Source organism: Oryctolagus cuniculus, chromosome X, assembly GCF_051225735.1.
Source record: "Oryctolagus cuniculus isolate XC-2025 breed Fujian yellow rabbit chromosome X, ASM5122573v1, whole genome shotgun sequence".
Taxonomy (NCBI): domain Eukaryota; kingdom Metazoa; phylum Chordata; class Mammalia; order Lagomorpha; family Leporidae; genus Oryctolagus; species Oryctolagus cuniculus.
In genome coordinates this window covers 1483238-1506029 of record NC_142888.1, presented here as the reverse complement: position 1 = coordinate 1506029, position 22792 = coordinate 1483238, and the positions used below count along the sequence as shown (strand labels likewise).

Here is a 22792-nt window from a genome sequence, read left to right as displayed (position 1 = left end):
ATTGGTCTTTTATAGCATTAGTTACACTTCACCTTCTTCTTCAGGTGATCTGACACAGCTTATCACAAAATGGACAGCACTATATAGAAGAAATTTCTGAAGGAACCAGAAGGAAAATTTATGGAGAGAGAATAATGCAGCAATGGTAGGATTAATTCTCAAGTATTCATGCTTTTGGATCCAGAACAGTTGTTGAAAGTAGGCAGAGATTTGACTCTAAGCTTCCAAATAGCCATAAGAAAGAAGAAACAATAATTATATCAAGGGTTTGCACTGTTCACATAAACCAATCAGGATTTTATTTCTCAGAAGCATAGTTTTTCTTGATTTTTACTCTTAAGGGACCTCTTGATTGTTCTTCGTGATGATACTGTGACTCAGCAGGAGATAAGTGTCATAAGAAGTTACCCACAGATGCCCTAAAAATATACTGTTGCCACAATCACAAAGCACAGTGTATTAAATCAGTTTTTTTTTTTTTTTTTTTTTTTATCTTTTTCTTTTATTTAATGAATATAAATTTCCAAAGTACGTCTCATGGGTTACAATGGCTTTCCCCCCCATACCGTCCCTCCCACCCACCACCCTCCCCTTTCCCACTCCCTCTCCCCTTCCATTCACATCAAGATTCATTTTCGATTATCTTAGTATACAGAAGATCAGCTTAGTATACCTTAAGTAAGGATTTCAACAGTTTGTTCCCACACAGAAACATAAAGTGAAAAATAATAGATGATTTTTTTTTTAAATGATGATGAAATCAGATCAGACCTATTGTCATGTTTAATCCCAGTGAGAGTCAAGTTGGGAATTGATAGTTTCTTTTCTTTTCTTTTTTTTTTTAACAGAAGATCAGTTTAGTGTACATTAAGTAAAGATTTCAACAGTTTGCACCCCCATAGAAACACAAAGTGAAATATACTGTTTGAGTACTCGTTATAGCATTAAGCCTCAGTGTACAGCACATTAAGGACAGAGATCCTACATGAGGAGTAAGTGCACAGTTAAATCAGTTTTATGACTTTCCAAACTATCCTGTTCAACTGAGTACAGACCCTCAATAGTCTGGCTTGATTCAAGGTAGTATTTAGATCATCTTTCCTTATGTGGCAAGTAAATTTTAATTCACATGTCAATTCCCATGCATTCACATTAGCTGGCTGAATTAGTTGGGAAGTGTTGTGGCTAAGTCCACGCAGAGAAGGAAAAAGTTCTCTAACAGATTAACAATATCTTTCAAGGGTGCAAAAATGGACAAGTGGGTGCAAACAGCAACCTCCCTGACATCTGACATTGATAGTGATAGCAGTCTAATGTACACATCCTTTAGGCAGTCCACAAGACAACATTTCTCATTACAAGATTCTTGTTGAGATTCAGACAGTTGAGGGTTCAAGGTCATTATTGCTGAGTAAAACTCTGATATAATGCATATATCTTTTGTATTAACCAGAATGAAAGTAGATTAAAATGCTTTTAGAATAATGACGGCATATGGCCTAAAAGATCCCCAGCCCAATGCCCCTTACCACCCACTCCATACCTTTCTAGAGATTGGCAAAAGAAATACCAATATTCTGGGCTAAATATGACTCACCAGGGGCAAGTGTTTGGCATAATAGTTAAGAAACCATTTGGGATGCCAGCTCCCCATATTGAAGTGCCTGGGTTTGAATCCTGCCTCTGCTCCTGATTCTGGCTTCCTGGTAATACACATCCTGGGAGGCAACAGGTGATGACTTAAGTAGTTGTGTCCCTGCCATCCACATGGGATACGTGGATTGGTTTCTTGACTCCTGGCTTCAGCCTGGGCCCAGCTCTGTCTATTGTAGGCATTTGGGGAGTTAACCAGTGGATGGGAGATCTCTCTCCCTGCCTCCCCACCCCGTCTCTGTCTTTGCTCTCTGCTTTCAAATAAATAAAAACAGAGTTAAATGTGACTTAACTGGGTACCTCTAACTGGCAGCCAAATAGATGATTAAGGATGGAAAATACTACACAGAGCATGGCTGCAATAATTTTGGCCTAGAAAAAATCATGACCTGCCAAAACCATGAGAAAACTCTTAGAACTGTCAAAAGGCAAAATTACAACATATATAGTTATAGATTTAATTGGCTTTTATTCATGATTCATGAATTAGGGCATCTGCCATTTTACAAAATCAAATGAAAGTCACTGGACAATAGCAGGGCAGTGGATTTTGTAAGATGGAAACGAGGGAATAGAACAACAACAAAAAATTGGTTAACAGCACTTACCTGAGGTTATGTTTTTAAAAGGATTAAAGCAGCAGGGACTTCTTTATTACACTGACTCAGCTAGACCAGAATCTCTTTTTTTCAGCAAGAACTCATGTGTTAAGGGATCTCTCTGCTTCCTTAAAAGTTTCAGTTTGAGTGTATGGCATTTAGCACAAATGACTCCATTTTGGTTTGGTCTGATCTGTTGGGTCTGGTGCAGGAATTCAGTTTCGAATAGTGACCTCCTATAAGTTTTGTTTAACCTACCTGTTAAACATATAGGAAGAAATGTCAGTAAAATCTTCATTTTACTAAATGAGACTTACTGTGAAGTTTTGCTCTCCATGATTTAGGTGAAACACAAGCATGAATATATTCTGTTTAAAAAAGTCTCCTTTGAATTTTTCTTTAGGAATACCAAATTGGTAGAATTATGCTCACTCGGTTTTTCTGAATTAATTTTTATTTCCACGCAGTAGTGATTAACTTTCTCTGAAGTAGAAAAATGTTAACCTGTGAAAAATAAGACAAAGTTCATAATGGTTATGGGCTATTAATTAACCTATAAAATTTGATGAGCTTTCCAAATATCCTAGCTTCATATGATTCTCATCTTCTAAAGGGCATAATGTTTGGAGATGGAGACAGACATATCCCAAACCTCAGGACTTCTTGTTTTTCAAGGATTATGGACAAAAAATTTTTTTCTCACTAGGAATTTAAAAAAGAAGAACCTCAAAGCACACACCTTGCAGTATACTTCACAGTGCTGTATTTCATTTCCACACTCTCCAGCTTCTTAGAACTGCCATTTCTGATTCAAATTAATCAATTCAGTGTTCTTAAATTACCAGATATCCGTGGGCTGGGAGACATGCAAAGAGGGCCCAAACATAGTTCCTGCCCTATAGAAACTTAAAATTTTGTAGGATACAAAAGTAAATCATGCTGCCAATAAATGCATGTACAGGTGTGAAAAACATGCTATGGAAATACAGGAAAAGAAGAGGATAAAATGTTCCTGGATTCTACAAGTCAATTATAAAACTGCACAACAAAAGCAGGTGGGGAAAAAAAAGAAATGTTTCTCAAAGGAGGTGATAATCAAGATAGACCTGGAACAATGGCTAAGATGTTTAAAGGTTAAAAAAAAAAAAAAAAAAAGGAAAGCTCGCAGGATTCCAGTAAAGCAAACCCTGTGAAAACAAACACACTGGAAACACAGTGGTGGGACATGGCCCACTTGCAGAGACTAGCTGGTAGAATGAATGGCTCAGAGGAGGAAGGTGAAGGGAGCATTAATATAGATGTATTGGAAAAGCCAAGCCAGATTCAGATTTTAGAGGCCAAAGTGATGGATTCTCTTAGCACTTAGTTACTTGCTAATGAAGATTTTTAATGTGGAAATAGTTTCAGTGTCAATGACAAGGAGAATAAGAATGTAGTCATGAATTGTTGGACTGGCAGCCCATCTATGCACAGGGCGCCGACCACCAAGAAATTATTTCTTTTTCATTAGTCATCTTAATTAAAAACATCAATAAGCTAACTTTAACGACAAATTCAGAATATAGAACAAATGATATTGCAATCTTACAAAAGGCTTAATTTCCTGTACACACATATGGTTCCCTTTTATCTCTTGTTCATTCTTGTGTAGGTTATTTCTGTGAACCTAACACATGAAGAAAAAATGTACCAGATATAGGACTAAATGATGTTTCTAAAATTTGTAGGATGTTTAGCATTATTCCTAACCTCTGTTCATCTGATGCCAGTCCCACCCCTTTTCTCCACCATTTGTAACACCCAAAAATGTCTCCACACATTGCCAGTTATCCTCCAGAGGACAAAATCAACCCTGACTCAAAAGCACTGAGTTCAAATAGAGTATTGTGCACAATAGAAAAAAATATCTTTTCTCCCCATGCAGCTTTCTTTTTAAAAGATTTATCTGAAAGGCAGAGTTACAGAGGAAGAGAGAGATCTTCCGCAATGGCTGGGGCTGGGCCTAACTGAAGCCAGGAGCTGGGAACTCCATTCAGGTCTTGTACATGGTGGCAGGGGCCCAAGCACTTTCCCAGGCACATTAGCAGGGAGCTGGTTGAGAAGTGGAGCAGCCCAGTCTCGAACATGCACCCATACAGGATGCCAGCACCACAGGTGGAGGCTTAACCTGCTATGCCACAGCGCTGGCCCCCCTCCCATGCATCTTAATATTAACAGCCAGTGCAAAGAGAATGAAATCATTTTGTTACCTAGTTATACTGAAAATACTGTATTAATTAATATAAACACCTTGGCATGTTTATTATATAGTACATACATTTCATTCCAATTTAAACAAAGGTTATTCAGGGGCATGTGCTGTGGCGTATCAGGTAAAGCCGCCTCCTGCAGTGCCAGCGTCCCAAATGGGCGCTGCTTCAAGTCCCAGCTGCTCCACTTCTGATCCAGCTCTCTGCTATGGCCTGGGAAAGCAGTAGAAGATGGCCCAAGCCCTTGGGCCCCTGCACCCATGTGGGAGACCCGGAGGAACCTCCTGCCTCCTAGCTTTGGATCAGCACAGCTCTGGTCATTGCAGCCGATTGGGGAGTGAACCAGCGGATGGAAGACCTCTCTCTTTCTGCCTCTCCTTCTCTCTCTGTATAACTCTTTCAAATAAATAAATAAATAAATCTTTTTTTAAAAAGTATAAAATATTTATCTCATAAAATATTTCCATGTTTAGTTATTAAAGGTTTTGATTTCTTTTAGTGTGTTCACAGGCAGATACATTTTGCTAAATCAGTTAAAATCTATGGGGTTAACATTATGTCTGAAATGGTTTCATGGTACTAGTTTTAGGTGCTAAAGATTTATTAAATTCCCATTCGTGACAAGGAAACAATAATCAGGGTCAGTTTCAAAGGAACATTGGCAGCCAGCGCCAGGGCTTAATAGGCTAATCCTCCACCTAGTGGCGCCGGCACATCAGGTTCTAGTCCCGGTCGGGGTGCTGGATTCTGTCCCGGTTGCCCCTCTTCCAGTCCAGCTCTCTACTGTGGCCCGGGAGGTCAGTGGAGGATGGCCCAAGTGCTTGGGCCCTGCACCCCATGGGAGACCAGGAGAAGTACCTGGCTCCTGCCACTGGATCAGCGTGGTGCGGCGGCTGCAGTGTGCCAGCCATGGCGGCCATTGGAGGGTGAACCAACGGCAAAAGGAAGACCTTTCTTTCTGTCTCTCTCACTGTCCACTCTGCCTGTCAAAAAAAAAAAAAAAAAAAAAAAGGAACATTGGCCTTCCCTACTGCTTGCTTTACTGCAGGTAGATGGAGCCTATATATCCACACATGCATTTATGATTTTGATGAACTTTAAATGGTATCTTGCATGAGTCAGAAGAACAGCACACGTGTTTTCTTTCCATGTGATGTCATAGTTTATTTCCCATCCAGAGTAGTAGATCAATAGGCGTATGCCCAGAAACTGCTGCTTAATAGTGTTGCGGAGGTTAAAGAACACGGAGAAATCAATGTCTTTTTCCAGTCTCAAGAGACTTGGATCCCTTTTGTATCTCTCATGGCAACAGTAATCAGAACTTTTAACTTACGTGCTCTAAACTTTTTTTTTTTTTTTTGACAGCCAGAGTGGACAGTGAGAGAGAGAGAGACAGAGAGAAAGGTCTTCCTTTGCCGTTGGTTCACCCTCCAATGGCCGCCGCGGCCGGCGCACTGCGGTCAGTGCACCGCGCTGATCCGATGGCAGGAGCCAGGAGCCAGGTGCTTTCCCTGGTCTCCCATGGGGTGCAGGGCCCAAGCACCTGGGCCATCCTCCACTGCACTCCCTGGCCACAGCAGAGGGCTGGCCTGGAAGAGGGGCAACCGGGACAGAATCCGGCGCCCCGACCGGGACTAGAACCCGGTGTGCCGGCGCCGCTAGGCGGAGGATTAGCCTAGTGAGCCGCGGCGCCGGCCACGTGCTCTAAACTTTTAACATTTGGAAGGAAATAGTAACATAATTCAGAACGATTGAAACTGCTTTATTTGCCATCATTACCATGAGTACTAATGAGTCATTAAACTTCCATATGTGAAATTGCTAGAATGAGCATTTTATGAAGCATGTTATACAGATAGGACATTTGAAAGTTTCCTACTTCAAATCTGTACATCAAAACAAACACTAAATTTGAGCAATGTTTTTGAAAAGTGTGAAAGATAATATGTTGACAGATAAGTTCTATTTCCATCTAGTTTACTGAGATTTCTATCAAGCTGTTTAATAATGAATTCCTGTTTAGTACCTCCTTTGTGACATGTAACATGGTATCAATATTTGAAGTGAAATTATTGACAGCAACTCATATTTGTTGAGGTTTCTTAAAAATATTTATTTATTTATTTATTTGAAAGTCAAAGTTACATAGAGAGAGAAGGAGCGGCAGAGAGAAAGAGAGAGGTCTTCCACCTGCTGGTTCACTCCCCAGAGGGCCGGAACAGCCAGAGCTCTGCTGATCCTAAGCCAGGAGCCAGGAGCTTCCTCCAGGTCTCCCACGTGGGTGCAGGGGCCCAAGTTCTTGGGCTATCTTCCACTACTTTCCTAGGCCATAGCGGAGAGCTGCATTGGAGGTGGAGCCGCCAGGTTTTGAACCAGTGCCCATATGAGATGCCGGCACTGCAGGCAGCAGCTTATCTGGCTACGCCACAGCACTGGCCCCCGTATTTGTTGTTTGAACTTTTGTCTTTTTATTCATGTGACAGGATCCATTAGACCTGTCTTTTGAATCATTCCATTTTTGGCTGTTTTACTGTTGTAAAATAATTTTCTAAGAACTTGCTGGGATATAGAAAAATTAAAGATATAAATTATAAACTACCTAGAAAAGATGACTGAGGTCACTGCACATCTACACATTTTATTTGACCAGATCAGTACTCCAAGGAAAATTCATAACCATAGATAATCAATTAAAGATTAAAATAAAGAGAAAAATTAGAAATAAATGAGCCTATTAGCCAACTCAAGAGTTTCAAAAGACTACAAAAAGTATAGGGGCAGGTGTTATGGTGCAGTGGGTTAAACCACCACTTGTATATTCACATCCCATATCAGAGTGCCTGGTTCCAGCCCTGGTACTCTACTTCCAATTCCTGCTGCTCAACCCAACCAGTTCTAGGCTTCTGGCTTTGTGTGATGGAAGATGGAAGATGGAAGATTCTCTCTCCCTCTCTCTTTCTCTCTCTCTCTCTCTCTCTCTCTCTCTAGCTTTCAAATAAATAAAAATAGGAGACTGGCACTGTAGCGAAGCAGGTTAAGCCAGCAGCCTGCAACACTGTCACCCTATATGACCACCAATTCAAATTACATCAACTCCACTTGCCATCCATCTCTGCTAATGCACTTTTGGAAGGCACTTTGGATGGCACAAGTGCTTGGGTTCCTGCCACATCACATGGGAGACTAGGATAGAGTTTCAGGTTCCTGGCTTTAGGCTGAACCAGCCGCAGCTGTTGCAGCCATCTGGGGAATGAACCTTGCGGTGAAAGATTTCTCTCTCTCTTCTCTCTCTCCTTCTCTCCTTTCCTTCTCTCCTTCTCTCCCCTTCCCTCTCTCCTTCCCTCCTTCTCTCTGACTCTCCTTTTCTCTCCATAACTCTGCTTTTCAAGTAAATAAATCTTTTGTAAAAAAAATATTTTCTAAAAACAAGTATAATGACCATAATGACCAAAGGAATAAGACAAATGAAAATAATGTGGGATGGACTTTTATCTCAGCAATTAAGAGGCCAGTTAAGACACATACATCCCACCTCTGACTTGAACATAGGTTCAATTCCCAACTCCAGCTCTATACTGCAGCTTCCTATGCTTTAGCTTCCTGCAAATACAAACCCTGGGAGGCTATAGTGGTGGCCTAAGTACTTGGGTTCCTGCCAGCCATGTGGGGGACATGGATTGAGCTCCTAGCTCCTGGCTTAGGCCAGGCCCAGACTCAACCTTTGTGGGCATTTTGGGGATGAACCAGTAGATAGGAACTGTTTTTTTTTTTTTTTAAGAGATTGATGAGTCAGAGGACAGAAAATCTAGAACTGAATTGAACAACAACAAAATAGGCAAACTTTGGGCAAATATAATGGAAAAATACACACTAGAAAATATAAAGGGAGTATACTAATGAATGTAGATATTTTATGGGAAATAATATATAAAATTAATGGAAAATTTCAACTTCATTGAAATTTGGAAATTTTAAATAGCTGAAATGGGCTCAAAGAAATATAAAACATGAAATAAGTTATAATGTAAGAAATGATAATTTTTCTTTTTTTCTCAGAAGCTTTTTATTTAAGGAATACAAACTTAATACTTTTCATAAATACAACCTTAGGAATATAGTGATTCTTCCCACCATACCTGCCCTCCCACCCACATTCCACCCCAAACCCTCCTCTCCTATTCCCATTCTTATTTCTTATTAAGATCTATTTTAAATTTATTTTATATACATATGATTAACTCTATACTAAGCAAAGAGTTCAACAAATTGTATGGGAAAAAAACTGTTCTTCAACAGTTGAGACAAGGGCTGTTCAAAGTTATTGCATCTCAAAGTGTCAATTTCACTTCTATAGATTACCTTTTCAGTGTTCTATTAGTTATCACAAATCAGAGAAAACATATGGTATTTGTCCTTTGGGGACTAGCTTATTTTCCTAAGTATGATGTTTTCCAGTTTCATCTATTTTGTTACAAAAGACAGGATTTTACTTTTTTACCACTGTGAAGTATTTCATGCTGTGTATATCCCATAATTTCTTTATCCAGTCTTCAGTTGACAAGCATTTGGGTTGATTCTATATCTTAGCTATTGTAAATTGAGTTGAAATAAACATGGGGGTACAGATAACTCATATGCTGATTTCATTTCCCTTGGGTAAATTCCCAAGAGTGGAATGGCTGGGTCATATGGTAGGTCTATATTCAGATTTCTTAAGTATTTCCATACTGTCTCCCACAGTGGCTTGACCAGTTTACATTCCCACCAACAATGGATTAGGGTACATTTTTCCCCACATCCTCACCAGCATTTGTTGTTTGTAGATTTCTGTATGAAAGCCTTTCTAATGGGGATGAGGTGAAACCCCACTGTGGTTTTGATCTGCATTTCCCTGAGCATTTTTTCATGTGTCTAATGACCATTTGGATTTCTTCTTGAAAAATGCCTGTTTAACTCTTTGGCCCATTTCTTAACTGGGTTGTTTGTTTTGTTGTTGTTGAGTTTCTTGATCTCTTTATATATTCTGATTATTAATCCTTTATCAGTTGCATAGTTTTCAAATAATTTTTATCATTCTGTCAGTTGCCTCTTTGCTTTGCTGAGTGTTTCTTTTGCATTGCAAAAGCTTTTCAATTTGAGGTGATCCCATTTGTCAATTTTGGCATTGATTGCCTGTGCCTCTGGGATATTTTCCAAGAACTCTTTGCCAATTCCAATGTCTTACAGGGTTTCCTCAAAGTTCTCTAATAATTAGATGGTATCAGGTTGCAGATTTAGGTCTTTAATCCATTTTGAGTGGATTTTTATGTAAGGTGTAAGGTAGGGGTCTTACTTCATACTTGTGCATGTGGCAATACAGTTTTCCCAGAACCATTTGTTGAAGAGACTGCCCTTGCTCCAAGGATTGATTTTAGCTCCTTTGTCAAAAATAAATTGGTTGTAGATGTGAGTTGATTTCTGGCATTTCTATTCTGTTCTGTTCCATTGGTCTATCCATCTGTTTTTGTACCAGTTCCAGGCTGTTTTGATTATAACTGCCCTATAGTATGTCTTGAAATGTGGTATTTGATGCCTTCGGCTTTTTTTTTTTTGTATAAAATTGCTTTAGCTATTTGGGGTCTCTTGTGTTTCCCTATGCATTTCAGCATTGATTTTTCTATATCTGAGAAGAATGTCCTTGGTATTTTGATTGGTATTGCACTGAATCTGTAAATTGCTTTCAGAAGAATGGACATTTTGATGATATTGATTCTTCCAATCCATGAACATGGAAGATTTTTCCCTTTTTTTCTGTCTTCTTCTATTTGTTCCTTTAATGTTTTGTAATTCTCATCATAGAGATCTTTGACATCCTTGGTTAAATTTATTACAAGGTATTTGATTTTTTGTAGCTATTGTGAATGGGATGGATCTTAGAAATTCTTTCTCAGCCATGGCATTGTCTGCGTATATAAACACTATTGATTTTTGTGTGTTGATTTTACATCCTACCACATTACCAAACTCTTTTGAGTTCTAATACTCTCTTAGTGGAGTCTTTTGGATCCCCTATATATAGAATAATGTTAGCTGCAAATAAGGATAGTTGGACTTCCTCCTTCCCAATTTGTATCCCTTTGATTTCTTTTTCTTGCCTAATGTCTTTAGCTAAAACTTCCAGGTCTATATTAAATAGCAGTGATGAGAGTTGTCATCCTTGTCTCATTCTGGATCTCAGTGGAAATGCTTCCAACATTTCCCCATTCAATAGGACACTGGCAATGGGTTTGTCATAAATTGCCATGATTGTGTTGAGGAATGTTCCTTCTATACCCAATTTGCTTAAAGTTTTCATCATGAAAGAATGTTGTATTTTATCAAATGCTGTCTCTACATCTATTGAGATAATCATATGGTTTTTTGTTCTTCAGTTTGTTGATGTGATGTATCACATTGATTGATTTGTGAATGTTGAACCATCCCTGCATACCAGGGATAAATCCCACTTAGTGCAGGTGAATGATCTTTCTGATATGTTGTTGGATTCGATTAGCTAGTATTTTGTTGAGGATTTTTTACATCTGTGTTCATCAGAAAAATTGGCCTATAGTTCTCTTTCTCTGTTATATATTTTTCAGGTTTAGGAATGAAGGTGATGCTAGCTTCATAGAAGGAGTTTTGGAGGATTCCCTCCCTTTCATTTGTTTTAATTAGCTTCAGAAGAATTGGAGTAAGTTCTTCTTTAAATGTCTAGTAGAATTCAGCAGTGAAGCCATCTGGTCCTGGGCTTTTCTTTGCTGGGAGAGTCTTTATAACTGATTCAATTTCAGGCTTGGTTATTGGTCTGCTTAGGTTTTCTGTGTCTTCATTGCTCAATTTAGGCAGGTTGTATGTGTCCAGGAATCTATCCATTTCTTCTAGGCTTCCTGATTTGTTGGCATAGAGCTCTTTGTAGTAATTTTTGATGATGATTCTTTTTATTTCTCTGGTGTCTGTTGTTACATTTCATTTTTCATCTCTAATTTTATTGATTTAAGGTCTTCTCCCTCCTTTTTTGGTTAGTTGGGCCAATGGTATGTCAATTTTTTTTTTTTTCAAAAAAAACCAGCTCTTTCTTATGCTGATCTTTTGTAACTTTTTTGTTTCAACTTTCTTTATTCTCTAATTTTAATTATTTTTTTTTTGCTCCTACTGGTTTTGGGTTTGGTTTGCTGTTGTTTTCCTAGATCCTTGAAATGCATTGATAGGTCATTTATTTGGTGCCTTTCCAATTTCTTGATGTAGGCACCACTTGCTATGAACTTTTCTCTTAACACTGCTTTTGCTGTATCCCATAAGTTTTGATATGTTGTATTGTCATGATCATTTATTTCCAGAAATGTTTTGATTTTTCCAATGACCCACTGTTCATTCAGGAGCATGTTGTTCAGTCTCCATGTGTTTACATATGTTTTAGAGATTCTTGAGTTGTTGATTTCCAGCTTCATTCCGTTGTTGTCAGAGAGGATGCATGGTATGATTTTGATTTTTTTGAATTTGCTGAGACTTGTTTTATGGCCTAGCATGTGGTCTAGCCTAGAGAAAATTCCATGTACAGATGAGAAGAATGTGTATGCTGTATCTGTAGGGTGAAAAGTTCTGTAGATATCTGTTAGGTCCATTTGGTTTATAGTGTTGATTAACTGTGTTGTTTCCTTGCTGATTTTCTGTCTGGTTGATCTGTTCATTGCTGACAATGGAGTATTGAAGTCCCCCATTACTATTGTACTAGACTCTATGTCTCCCTTTAGATCCATTAACATTTCTTTTAAATAGCAAGATGCCCTGTAACTAGGAACATATACATTTACAATAGTCACATCTTCCTGTTGAATTTATCTCTTAATCATTACACAGTGCCCTTCTTTGACTCTTTTACCAGTGTAAAAGAGTTTGTGTTAAAGTCTATTTTGTCTGGTATTAGGATGGCTACACCAGCTCTTTTTTGGTTTCTGTTAGCATGGGATAACTTTTTCCATCCTTTCACTTTCAGTCTGCATGTATCTTTGTTGGTAAGATGTGTTTCTTGTAGGCAGCAAAAATATGGGCTTTGTTTTTAATCCATTCAGCCAGTCTGTGTCTTTTAACTGGAGAGCTGGGGACATTTACATTCAAGGTGACATGAGCTGGCACAGCTGTTGTGTATGTCCAAAATGGTGCCTGCCCTTGACTAGTTACAGGACACCGGTGTCAGGTGGTTGAGGGGAGAGAAACTTGCCCCCTTTCTTTCCCCTCTAGTTTGGCAGGTACACTGTTCCTCACAGGGCTTCAAGCCAGACTCATGCCAGGCTCTTCCCACAGCTTTATCTCTAATGGCTTGGGATGCTGCAGTCTGTTCTCACCTCACTCCAAAGCTGGTGCTGAGGCTCTCGGCTGCTGGGGTCCTGAATTGTGCATATCCACACCCTCCAAGTTGGTCCACAGTGTCCCTCTAATTTGCATGGAGCTTTTTCTGCCATTTTTTCCTTAACTCTTCCCTGACACTGCACTCCCTCTACTTTTTTTTAAACTATCTTCCCTTAGACTAGAGCAGTAAGCTCCCTCCTTATTTTACCATCTTGACTCTCTCCAATCAAGAAATGATAATTTTCTAATAGCCCTTCCTGTAGAATGTACATGATCCAGATTTTTCAACTGTGAAGTCTTTTATTTTTCATGCTTACAATTATTTCTTCAGCCTGGCTCAGCCACAGCTGTTGTGGCCACTTGGGGTGTGAACCAGAAGATGGAAGATCTCTCTCTGTGTCTCCCTCTCTCTAAATCTGACTTTCAAATAAATAAATAAATCTTTAAAAAACAAGAAAAATTCCACAAGTATTTCTAAACATAGATAACATTAGAAATATTTCTATATACTTTCAAGGTGGTAGTGTTAGGGCCAGAAGCAAACAAAAAAAGCTTCAAGAATAAGTACTTTTAATGGAACTTACATGATAGTCTAAGAAAATAAGATTAAAAATACTAGAAGAAAACCTAGCAATTAATACCAGCAGCATGCTAAAATAAATTTTTGCTATAATTGAGATTTTATTGGTGTTGAGAATCAGTACACAGACATTTTAATTTGTACACAATTCTTAACATACATACCAAAAATCTAAAAAGCCATGAATTGTCACTCTTTATTTAAAAGTTATTCCAATGACTTTCCAGCTTCAAATTTGGAGGCAACTCTTCCTTAAGAGGCTATCAAGTACCAGTATCTTCAAAGATTGCTGTAACATAAATTCTACCAATTCACAATTTAATATCATGTATATGACATATTCAACTTTTCAGTCCTTCACAGCACATTAGAGAAATTATTGGGAAAACTGGACTACCACAACCAGATGTTACAGAGACACATGGTTCTGACAGAGCAACAAGGAGTAGTTTTCTGTAGGAAACAATTCTACTAAACAACATGGGAGAAGTAATTTGAAAATATTCAAGACAGAATTGAGACCTCAAATTGCCATTTAGTATGTGTTGCATTGTAGGATATAGAAAGTACCCACACCTATGGAATGTTAAGCTGACACCCAAGACAGTCAAAGCCTCCCACAATTCAACATGCCACTATTTTCTGATTGTAAAAAAAAAAAAACAGCAAATGATTTCACCTCTTAAAAAATCATTCACACTTTAAAAAATGGGATGAGGTGGGCTTCCCTCCTTCTTAAAAATGTTTCTAGAACTACTAAAAAACTTGCATTTACAAAATAGTTGATAAAAGTATTCCTCTGGGTTGTACCAGAAGGGAGACAGCCACCACTAATAACACATGGTGTATGATATTAATCAGACTTGGCTTCTTTCTCTTCTGCTTCATCAGAGGCTGGACTCTCCTCATTTTTAGTTTCTCTATTTTCTGAAGGCAAGTCTTCTTTAGCTTTTTGGTTAGCCACCTTGGCCTGTTTTCCCTTTGCTCCTCTCTTTCTCTTTGCTTGCATTTTTTTTGTCTGTTGACTTATTCTTCCTGGTGGCCTTCTTGGGATCTGCTTCCACTTTTGCGGGAGCCAGTGCCGACAACCATGCTGACCTCTTCTTGGGCTCCTTTTTCACCACCCCTTCAGCAGAGCTGATCTTCCTCTTGGGCATCTTGGCAACAATAGCCTTCGGGAAGCTGGGCTGCATGGTGGCAGAGACCCAACCATTTGAGCCATCACCTGCTGCCTCCCAGGGTGCACATCAGCAGGAAGCTGGAATTGGAAAAAGAATTGGAATTAATCCTGGCACTCTGACATGGGGTATATGTGTCCCAAACAGTGTCTTAACTGCTATGCCTAACAGTCAGTCCATGACACATCATTTTTAAAATAACTCATTGGATTCCATGAAGTAGCAGGATTTCCAATCAAGTAGGGAAGAAGACAACAGCCTGTATTATTCCAAACATTACATTACCCTGTTTGGATCATGCAAGTATAAGAGTTAAAACAACAAAATTATATAAGAACACGCAAGAAGACCCAAGGCTAAGAAAGTTTTGTTCCGAGAACTAAATGCATTAACATTTTTCATCCCTGTGGTGGTATTACATGTGTTTTCTACTTTTCTTTTTCTTTCTACGCATTTTCTATACAGAACTTCTATTGCTATATGTTCTGTCATTTTAAAATAATACTACAAACACTGAGAATCCGAACTGAAAAAGAGATTGTCTTCTCAGTTCAAATGAATGGCTTATACTGACTAAGGCTTGATATGCTACTATCTTCATTAGCCTGGTCACATAGTTTCTAAGAGCATATGGATAAATTTGTCACTTTAACTAAATGCAACTGAATCACATTTGTGTGTTCCTGAAATGGCTTTGTTCCTTAATGCAAATACTTTCTTGCAATCTCTATCCCTATGTGTATTGACTTTCTTCCCCATGATAACTTTATCTAGTCTAGTATTTTCCAAGATGACTTCATCTAGTCTGACCTTTTTCTCAGGGGTTAGTTCAGTGAGCTTTTCCTTTAAGGAAATTTCCATTGCACCTAATAGTGAAATTGCTAGACTTGGGGGAGAGCCAACTTTTTGCCTGCTTCTCCCTCTAGTACAGCTTTTCCAGCCAAGGGGAAGGAGATGAGAAAAAGCTTCCTTTGGTGGATTCAGCCAAGAGAAATGGATCAGATACAACTAAATAGCACCCTCACTAGGAGGGAGAAAATACACCTCTCAAGTTGCTATGGAAGTGTCTTCATTGTGGATATTTTTCTCATTGTAGCTTTCATCAGATCAAGTTAACTAGCATTTCCATTTCTTTAAACTTTTAAAAAAACCTTTTGATCAACAATAATTGTGCACATTGTAACGTACAGCATGACACTTCAATAAATGTGCACAATGTATACTAATCAAGCCAGGGTAATCTACATATTCTTGTTCTTGGTCTTAGTCTATCACTGGAGCCTTGGAGCTCCTCTCCTTTGTTTGCTTGGAAAATACAGAATAGGTTATCATGAACCATAGTCACCCCAATGTGCTCTGTAACACTGGGGACTTTATCCTCCTTTCTAACAGTGATTTGGTACCCGTTATTCAACCTCCCCTTGACTTCCTCTCCAACGCTTCCCAGCCTCTATTGGATACATATGTTAATTTATCACACTGTATCCCATATCAGAGTGCCTGGGATCAAGTCCCACCTCCACTTCTGGTTCAACATCTTGCTAATGCACACCCTAAGAGGCAGCAGATGATGATTCAGGTCATCATCCTGGATCTCTGCCACCCATGTGGGAGACGTGGATGGAGTTCCTGGCTCCTGGCGGTTGTGTGCATTTGGGGAGAGAACCAGCAGATGGAAGATCTCTCTCTCTGCCTTTCAAATAAAAACAAAAATAAATAAAACTTATTTTAAAAAAAGAAAAAATTCATCTTTCCTATGTAACAACACACCCACCTAATCTAATTTTTCCATTCATGATTTTTGAGTAACAGCATGGGACATGGGGCCTGAATTCAGAAAAAGGCAGCATGCAAGAGAGGAAAACCCTGGCATTGAGCCTTTGGGGGCTACTCTTGGCATCTTTGGAATGCCCACCAGGGGAAAAAAATTCTTTCACATTTGTCATCTTACTCCTTGGAGTATCTCTGAGATTTAGTCTCCATTTTAGTTTGACCTAGGACAGGCAGAGACACAGGGTGCTTCAGTGTGGTAAAGAGAGGGCTCAAGTGCAAGTCAGCCCATCTGGGAGCATGGCACCCATGCCACTCATCCTGTTTCTGCTAATGATTTCAACACTGGATTCCAAGTTCCCTGTGTATCAGATGATCACAGCAACAACTGTGAGGTGTTGTTTTGAGGATTAGGGAAATCATTCCATGAACCAAGCTAATGGTAGCTCTTAATTACTGTTGTATAGCTGCACTGAGCAATGTTGCCGTCAGCTGCTTGTAGCTACTTATACTAAATTTACGTTAAAGTCAGGCAGTTTCCCAGCCACTCTAGCTCCACTCTGAGGGCTCGGGGCTGCCATACTGGATAGCACAGGGAGGTGCAGAGCATTCATCATCACCGAATGTTCCTCTGGGCAGCACTGCTCGGTATCATTAACTTTGATTTTACACAACTGCCAGACCATGGGGCTGAACAAAACCACTTCCTTTGTTTGAAGTGGGAGCTCTGCTCGGATGTTTACCTGCGAGGTGAGAGTCAGGTGAGGCCATTCTCAGAAGGGCATCCTTTGTTCACCAGGGACATAAAGGAGTACTGTTTGTTTCTCAAATTAAGATAGACTGTCTTTGAACCAGATATTTTAGCCACGAAAAGGTAGAAAGTTTATGCCAAGGAAACCTCCAGAAAGGACACAGTTCTTTACACGGAGCGTTGAACCAGACAAGCAGAGAAGGGGTGGAGGAGGACTTGCCTTTGTCAACAGAGGAAACATTCTTGTGCGGTAGAGTTTGGGGAAAACAACCAATCTGTTTTCCAAACAGATTTTTGTAAATAACTGACAGGAGATGGTCTGCTTCTATGGAAGTATTAACCCAAGTGATGGATGTTAATCATTAAACCTTTTAGATGGTGGCTCACTTGTTTCTGTGATATTCTAATCCGGGTCACAGAATGGCTAAGGCAGCTTTAAGTGGAGGGTGGATTTTTTTTTTCTCAGTTTGCCTTGTGTTTTCCACTCTGAAAGAATGTTGTGGCTGTTCTTTTTCCTGGTGACTGCTATTCATGCTGAACTCTGTCAACCAGGTATGTAGCCTTGAAACTCAAAAATACATTAACAGTTTTCTAAATGATTGACAAGATATGGCTGAAAGAACTCTTTATTTTTCTAAATCTGCAGGCATGTTGTGGCTTGAAAGAGAGCCTTTAACTGTTTTATGAGTTTGAAAGAAAAATCTGAACCATCTAAGATGATTTGGGTCAAATTTTACAGCGGTACTTGGGACAGTTTTAATTGTAGTTCTGTGTTTTGTTGGTTTGAGCTGCAATAAATATTGAGGTTTACCAGACTCTGTTTTGGCAGATTTTATCATTGTATACTGCACTTTTTTTTGTCTGGCAGATGCAGAAAATGCTTTCAAGGTGAGACTTAGTATCAGAACAGCTCTGGGAGACAAAGCAGTAAGTAGAGAGCCTGAGTGTTGATTTTAAATTTGTTTGCTAATGACATTTTTCTTTCTCTAATAATAGTCCTATCTTCATAGCTATCTTAATCTCAAAACGTTATTTCTAAAAACCTCAAATCTGATCTCCTCTTGAAGTACAGATCATAGTAAAATAGAAATTGCTAATGAAATGGTTTTACTTAAAGTATTTAATCTGTAAGTGTATGCTAGAAAATTTGTGAAATTTCACATTACACAAAACAATTTAGAAAACTTGAATTTCTCTACCCAACATGGAGGAACAAAGGGGCCTGAATCAGGCACTGTGGTCTCAGTTGGGTTTGCCCCTTCACTGTTGTGGCTGTTTGAATTTTGTTAGTTTCAGTTTTCTAGTGATTGGAAAGGGTTGGTTTACTTGCATAAATTCCTTCCCTAAAATCTCCAATTGTAATGTGAAGTTTCTGTAATTCTTCTCAATACTCAAAGTAACAACATGAAAAATGTGCTTATGTAATATAAGTAAAAAAAAAATCATAGAACTCATGTGGATATGAAACTGTGAAGATTGTTGAATTGATAAGGCAGCTTTATCTAATTTTCATTTCAGTTTTCCTTCATGGTCTGCAGAATTTTCCCCATAAGGACTCCCCAGGATAGAAACCAAGAAAGAGTGCTAAAGAAACTTTGAAGTAGGGCAATCAACCAGTATATTATGTTATTATTTACTCAATAAGTGAGTATTATTGGAACAGCCAGAATTTATTAAGAACTGAGTTTACTTTCTAGCTGGGACCCTTCTAAACACTTATTTGTATTAATTCAGTAGCCCTTACAAAGACCTTTGAGGAAAGTAGTGCAGGTATTCCCTTTCTTGTTGGATGATGAGAAAACTGAACTGCAAAGGCATGAAGTGACCCATTCAAGGTCTCAAGCCAGCAAGTGACAGAGATAAGATTTGAATCTAGGCAGTTTGACTGAAGAATCCACTCTGTCTACCAGTGTGTGGGGTTACTTAATGACAGTAGGCTTGGGGATGGCATTGTGGCATAGCAGGTAAAGCCGCCACATGCAACGCCAGCAGATTTGAGTCCCAGCTGCTCCACTTCTGATCCAGCTTCCCATTAATGTGCCTGGGAAACCAGCAGAAGATGGCCAAAGTCCTTGGGCCCCTCTACCCATGTGGGAGACCTGAAAGAAGCTCCTGGCTCCTCGTTTCAGTCTGGCCCATCGCTGGCTGTTGGGGCCATTTGAAGAGTGAACCAGCGGATAGAAGATCTCTCTCTCTCTCTCTCTCTCTCTCTCAACTCTGACTTTCAAGTAATTAAATAAATCTCTTTTTAAAAAATGACAGTAGGCTTGTTCCTGCTCTCAGGAGCTTACAGTAGTGCAAGAATTGGTCATGCATGAAATATTCAGTAAACCAAGTGTAAGTGTACAGAATTGTCAAGTTTTACTGGAAGGAGAAATACATGAGGGCTTTGGCCTTGATCAGGGCCTCAGTACCTTCTCTGAGGCCTTCTCGGGCACTTCTCTGAGGTCTGCAGCCTGAGCAAGAGATAAAAGAAGGAAATACAGAGAATAGAGCAGTGCGAAGCTCATCATGGGAAGGTCTTTGGTGAGAATGAAGGCTAGAATGAAGGCTGAGGTATCTAGAAGTGGGGCAGTGAGGAGAATGGAATGTGATAAGCTGAGAAAGGCAGGGCCAGACCACGGAATATGTGGGCTGTGTCAGGGAGTTTTATTTCAAGACTAAGGGAGTATTCAAGAGTGTCCAGTGCTGTTGAGAGACAAACAATGTAGACTGAAAAATGTGCACTGCTTTAAGCAATGTGGAAGCCAATGTTGTCTTTAGAGAGCTGTTTTGTGGAGTGTAGAATTGGAGGGCAGATAATGAGGGGAATGAGAAATAAATGGGTAGTGAATACATGGAAATAGAAGTATGGACAACTCCTTTGGAAATTTGGTCCCTGAAGGACAGGAGACAGCAGTAGGTTGATGCAAGGAAAGTTGAGTAAAGTGATTTGTGTTTGCTGTTTGTTTTGATGGGAAAGATTTGAGCATGGCTGAAAGTCAATGCACAGAGTTTGGTCAGAGTTGATCACAGCAGAGAGGGGGAAACTGATATTTAGAGCCTGAGAAGAGCAGAGGGCAAGGGCAGGTGTTTCTAACTGAGGTGGAAAGAATAGTCACTGATAGGAGGCAAATAGCACATCTGGCACTTGAGGGGGCAGGTGCACAGGCTGTATATGGAGGAAGTTTTGTATCTTGGTGTCGAAAGGATGGAAGAGTTTAAACTGATGCCTTGAGATGTATTGGTCCTGTTGTGATCTACATAGCTTGGGCCTTTGCTCTGATGCAAACTGGACACCTACTAAGTCAAGGTCTTGAGTGAAAAAACTAACCTATAATCTATTTATTTTATTTATTTGAAATGTGGAGATAGAGAAGGGGATTAAGAGAGAGAGCTCTGATCCTCTGGTTCATACCTCAGATACCTGCAGCACTTGGGACTGAGCCAAAGATGGGATCTAGGAAGTTAGTCTGGGTCTCCCGCCATGGGTGGTAGGAACCCAAGCACCTCAGCCATTATCTGCTGCCTCCCAATTACATATTAGCAGGAAGCTGCAATCAGAAGTGGAGGCCAGACTTGAACCCAGGCACTCCTGTGCCGATTACCCACCCCTCAAGCTCTTGTTTTTAAGGCAAACTGTTGAGAGAACTGATGATAGGTTAAATTATCTCCAAGATCTGAAAAACAGCTTCAATTCATGTTCCAGGGAGAGTTGGCTGGAATCTTCATTTTCATTTGCTGCTCAGATGATCATTCTCATCTACATTTAAGCAGGTTTACTCCCTATCTCTGCATTCTGTTAACAAGCCTTTCCTGTATGAATAGTGTTTGTGTGCTATTTGTAACCACACTAGCTTCTTACTCTTATTTCTTAGATTGAACTAGAGCTACTCTTGTTCCATGTAAAACAACTTTTCAGACAAATGCATTGTTGGAAACAAGGACCTATGCCATAAACCAGTTCATTATTTTTAAACTTTCATAGTATATATACTATAAAATGTAGTAAAAAGTTTACTTTAAAAGGTTGAAGGAACACTTCAAATATTATTTAAACTTGACATTAAAATGCAATATTCAACATGTGTGAGAAAAAAAGAGATTGGATTTTTCTTAATCTCTTCTTAATGGTAATGTCTTATTATAGTTATGTAACAAAGGACTGAAAAGAAGAAAGAGTGAGGCCGGCGCTGTGGCTCACTAGGCTAATCCTCTGCCTTGCGGCGCCGGCACACCGGGTTCTAGTCCCGGTTGGGGCACCGGATTCTGTCCCGGTTGCCCCTCTTCCAGGCCAGCTCTCTGCTGTGGCCAGGGAGTGCAGTGGAGGATGGCCCAAGTGCTTGGGCCCTGCACCCGCATGGGAGACCAGGAGAAGCACCTGGCTCCCAGCTTCGGATCAGCGTGGTGCGCCGGCCGCAGCGCACCGGCCACGGCAGCCATTGGAGGGTGAACCAACGGCAGAGGAAGACCTTTCTCTCTGTCTCTCTCTCTCAATGTCCACTCTGCCTGTCCAAAATTAAAAAAAATAAAAAATAAAAAAAGAAGAAAGAGTAAAATAGAAGCAATTGAAGGAAGTTAAAGCAATGTTATGAAGGTATTTAGGAAAAATGAAGAAGTGCAGTCACAAACCTTCTTATCCAGAGAATGTAACTGAGTGGTACGTTGTTGTTTAGGAATCATCTATCTTTACTTACCATCCTGCCCCAACCCCTCAACTAGAAGAGGAGAAAGGCAACAATTGAAATATGTTTTCCTATCTCAGATTGAAAATCAAATCCTGACAGTGTCTAGGTCATAGGCCAACTCTTACTCTACCCAGTTCCAGCCCTCCCCTCAGTTTTTACTCTTTTATCCATGCCTGTTTCTGCTTTCCTTGCACCAGCTTCCTTGGTGGTCCTTAAACACGCCAGTCTCTTTGTGCCTCAGGATCTTACATTTGCTGTAGGAAGAGATAGAATGAGTCACATATATTTACCAGGGCTTCTGTATCAAAGTACAACAGAGCAGGTGGCTTAAACAACAGAAATTTATTTTCTCTCCGTTCTCCAGGCTGGAAGTCTAAGATCATGCTGTCTATAGGGTTGGTTCCTTCCGAGGGCTATGAGGGAATGATCTGCTCCAGGCCTCTTCCCTTGGCTTGGAGCTGTTTATCTTTTTCCTGTGGCTTTACAATGTCTTTCCTCTGTGCTTGTGTCCAAATTGTCTATACTTTTTAAAAAATCATTTATTTGTTTTATTTATTTGAAAAGGAGAGAGAGAGACAGAAAGAGGGAGACACACACACACACACACACAGAGAGAGAGAGAGAGAGAGAGAGAGAGAGTTAGAAAAATATCTTTCATCTGTGAGTTGACTTCCCAAATGCCTGGGATAGTTGAGATTGGGTCATGCTGAAACCAAGAGCCAGGAATTCAATCCAGGCATCCAATGTTGGTAGCAAGGACCCCAGTACTAGGGCAGTTACCTGCTGCCTCCCAGGCTACACATTAGTAGGAAGCCAGAATTGAAAGCAGAACTTGGAAACAAACCCAGACAGTCCATTATGGGATAAAGGCATCCCAAGTAGTGTCTTTTTTTTTTACGATTTATTTATTTATTTGAAAGGCAGAGTTACAGAGAGGCAGAGGCAGAGAGAGAGAGAGAGAGAGAGAGAGAGAGAGAGAGA

General features: G+C 39.8%; 1 protein-coding gene and 1 pseudogene across 6 annotated transcripts in view; one reads left to right on the top strand and one right to left on the bottom strand.

Annotated features, from left to right (window-relative positions):
* Window positions 1-22792, top strand: part of CLTRN (collectrin, amino acid transport regulator) — a 57073-nt gene that overhangs the window by 1538 nt on the left and 32743 nt on the right. Inside the window, exons 2-3 of one of the 6 annotated variants that reach the window (XM_089324811.1) lie at window positions 45-145; window positions 18013-18071. The exons of 1 other annotated variant lie outside the window; for it this stretch is intronic. Coding sequence is in view for 3 of the 5 variants with exons in the window: in XM_002719875.6 (XP_002719921.1) it covers window positions 17639-17696; window positions 18013-18071 (117 nt within the window). In the remaining 2 variants the exon portion in view is untranslated. Of the gene's footprint in view, window positions 1-44; window positions 146-17340; window positions 17697-18012; window positions 18072-22792 lie in introns of those variants that run through there. 4 more of the 6 variants (XM_002719875.6, XM_008272379.5, XM_089324812.1 and 1 more) reach the window with 4 other exon arrangements.
* On the bottom strand, window positions 14299-14794 carry LOC149119525 (non-histone chromosomal protein HMG-14 pseudogene; annotated as a pseudogene).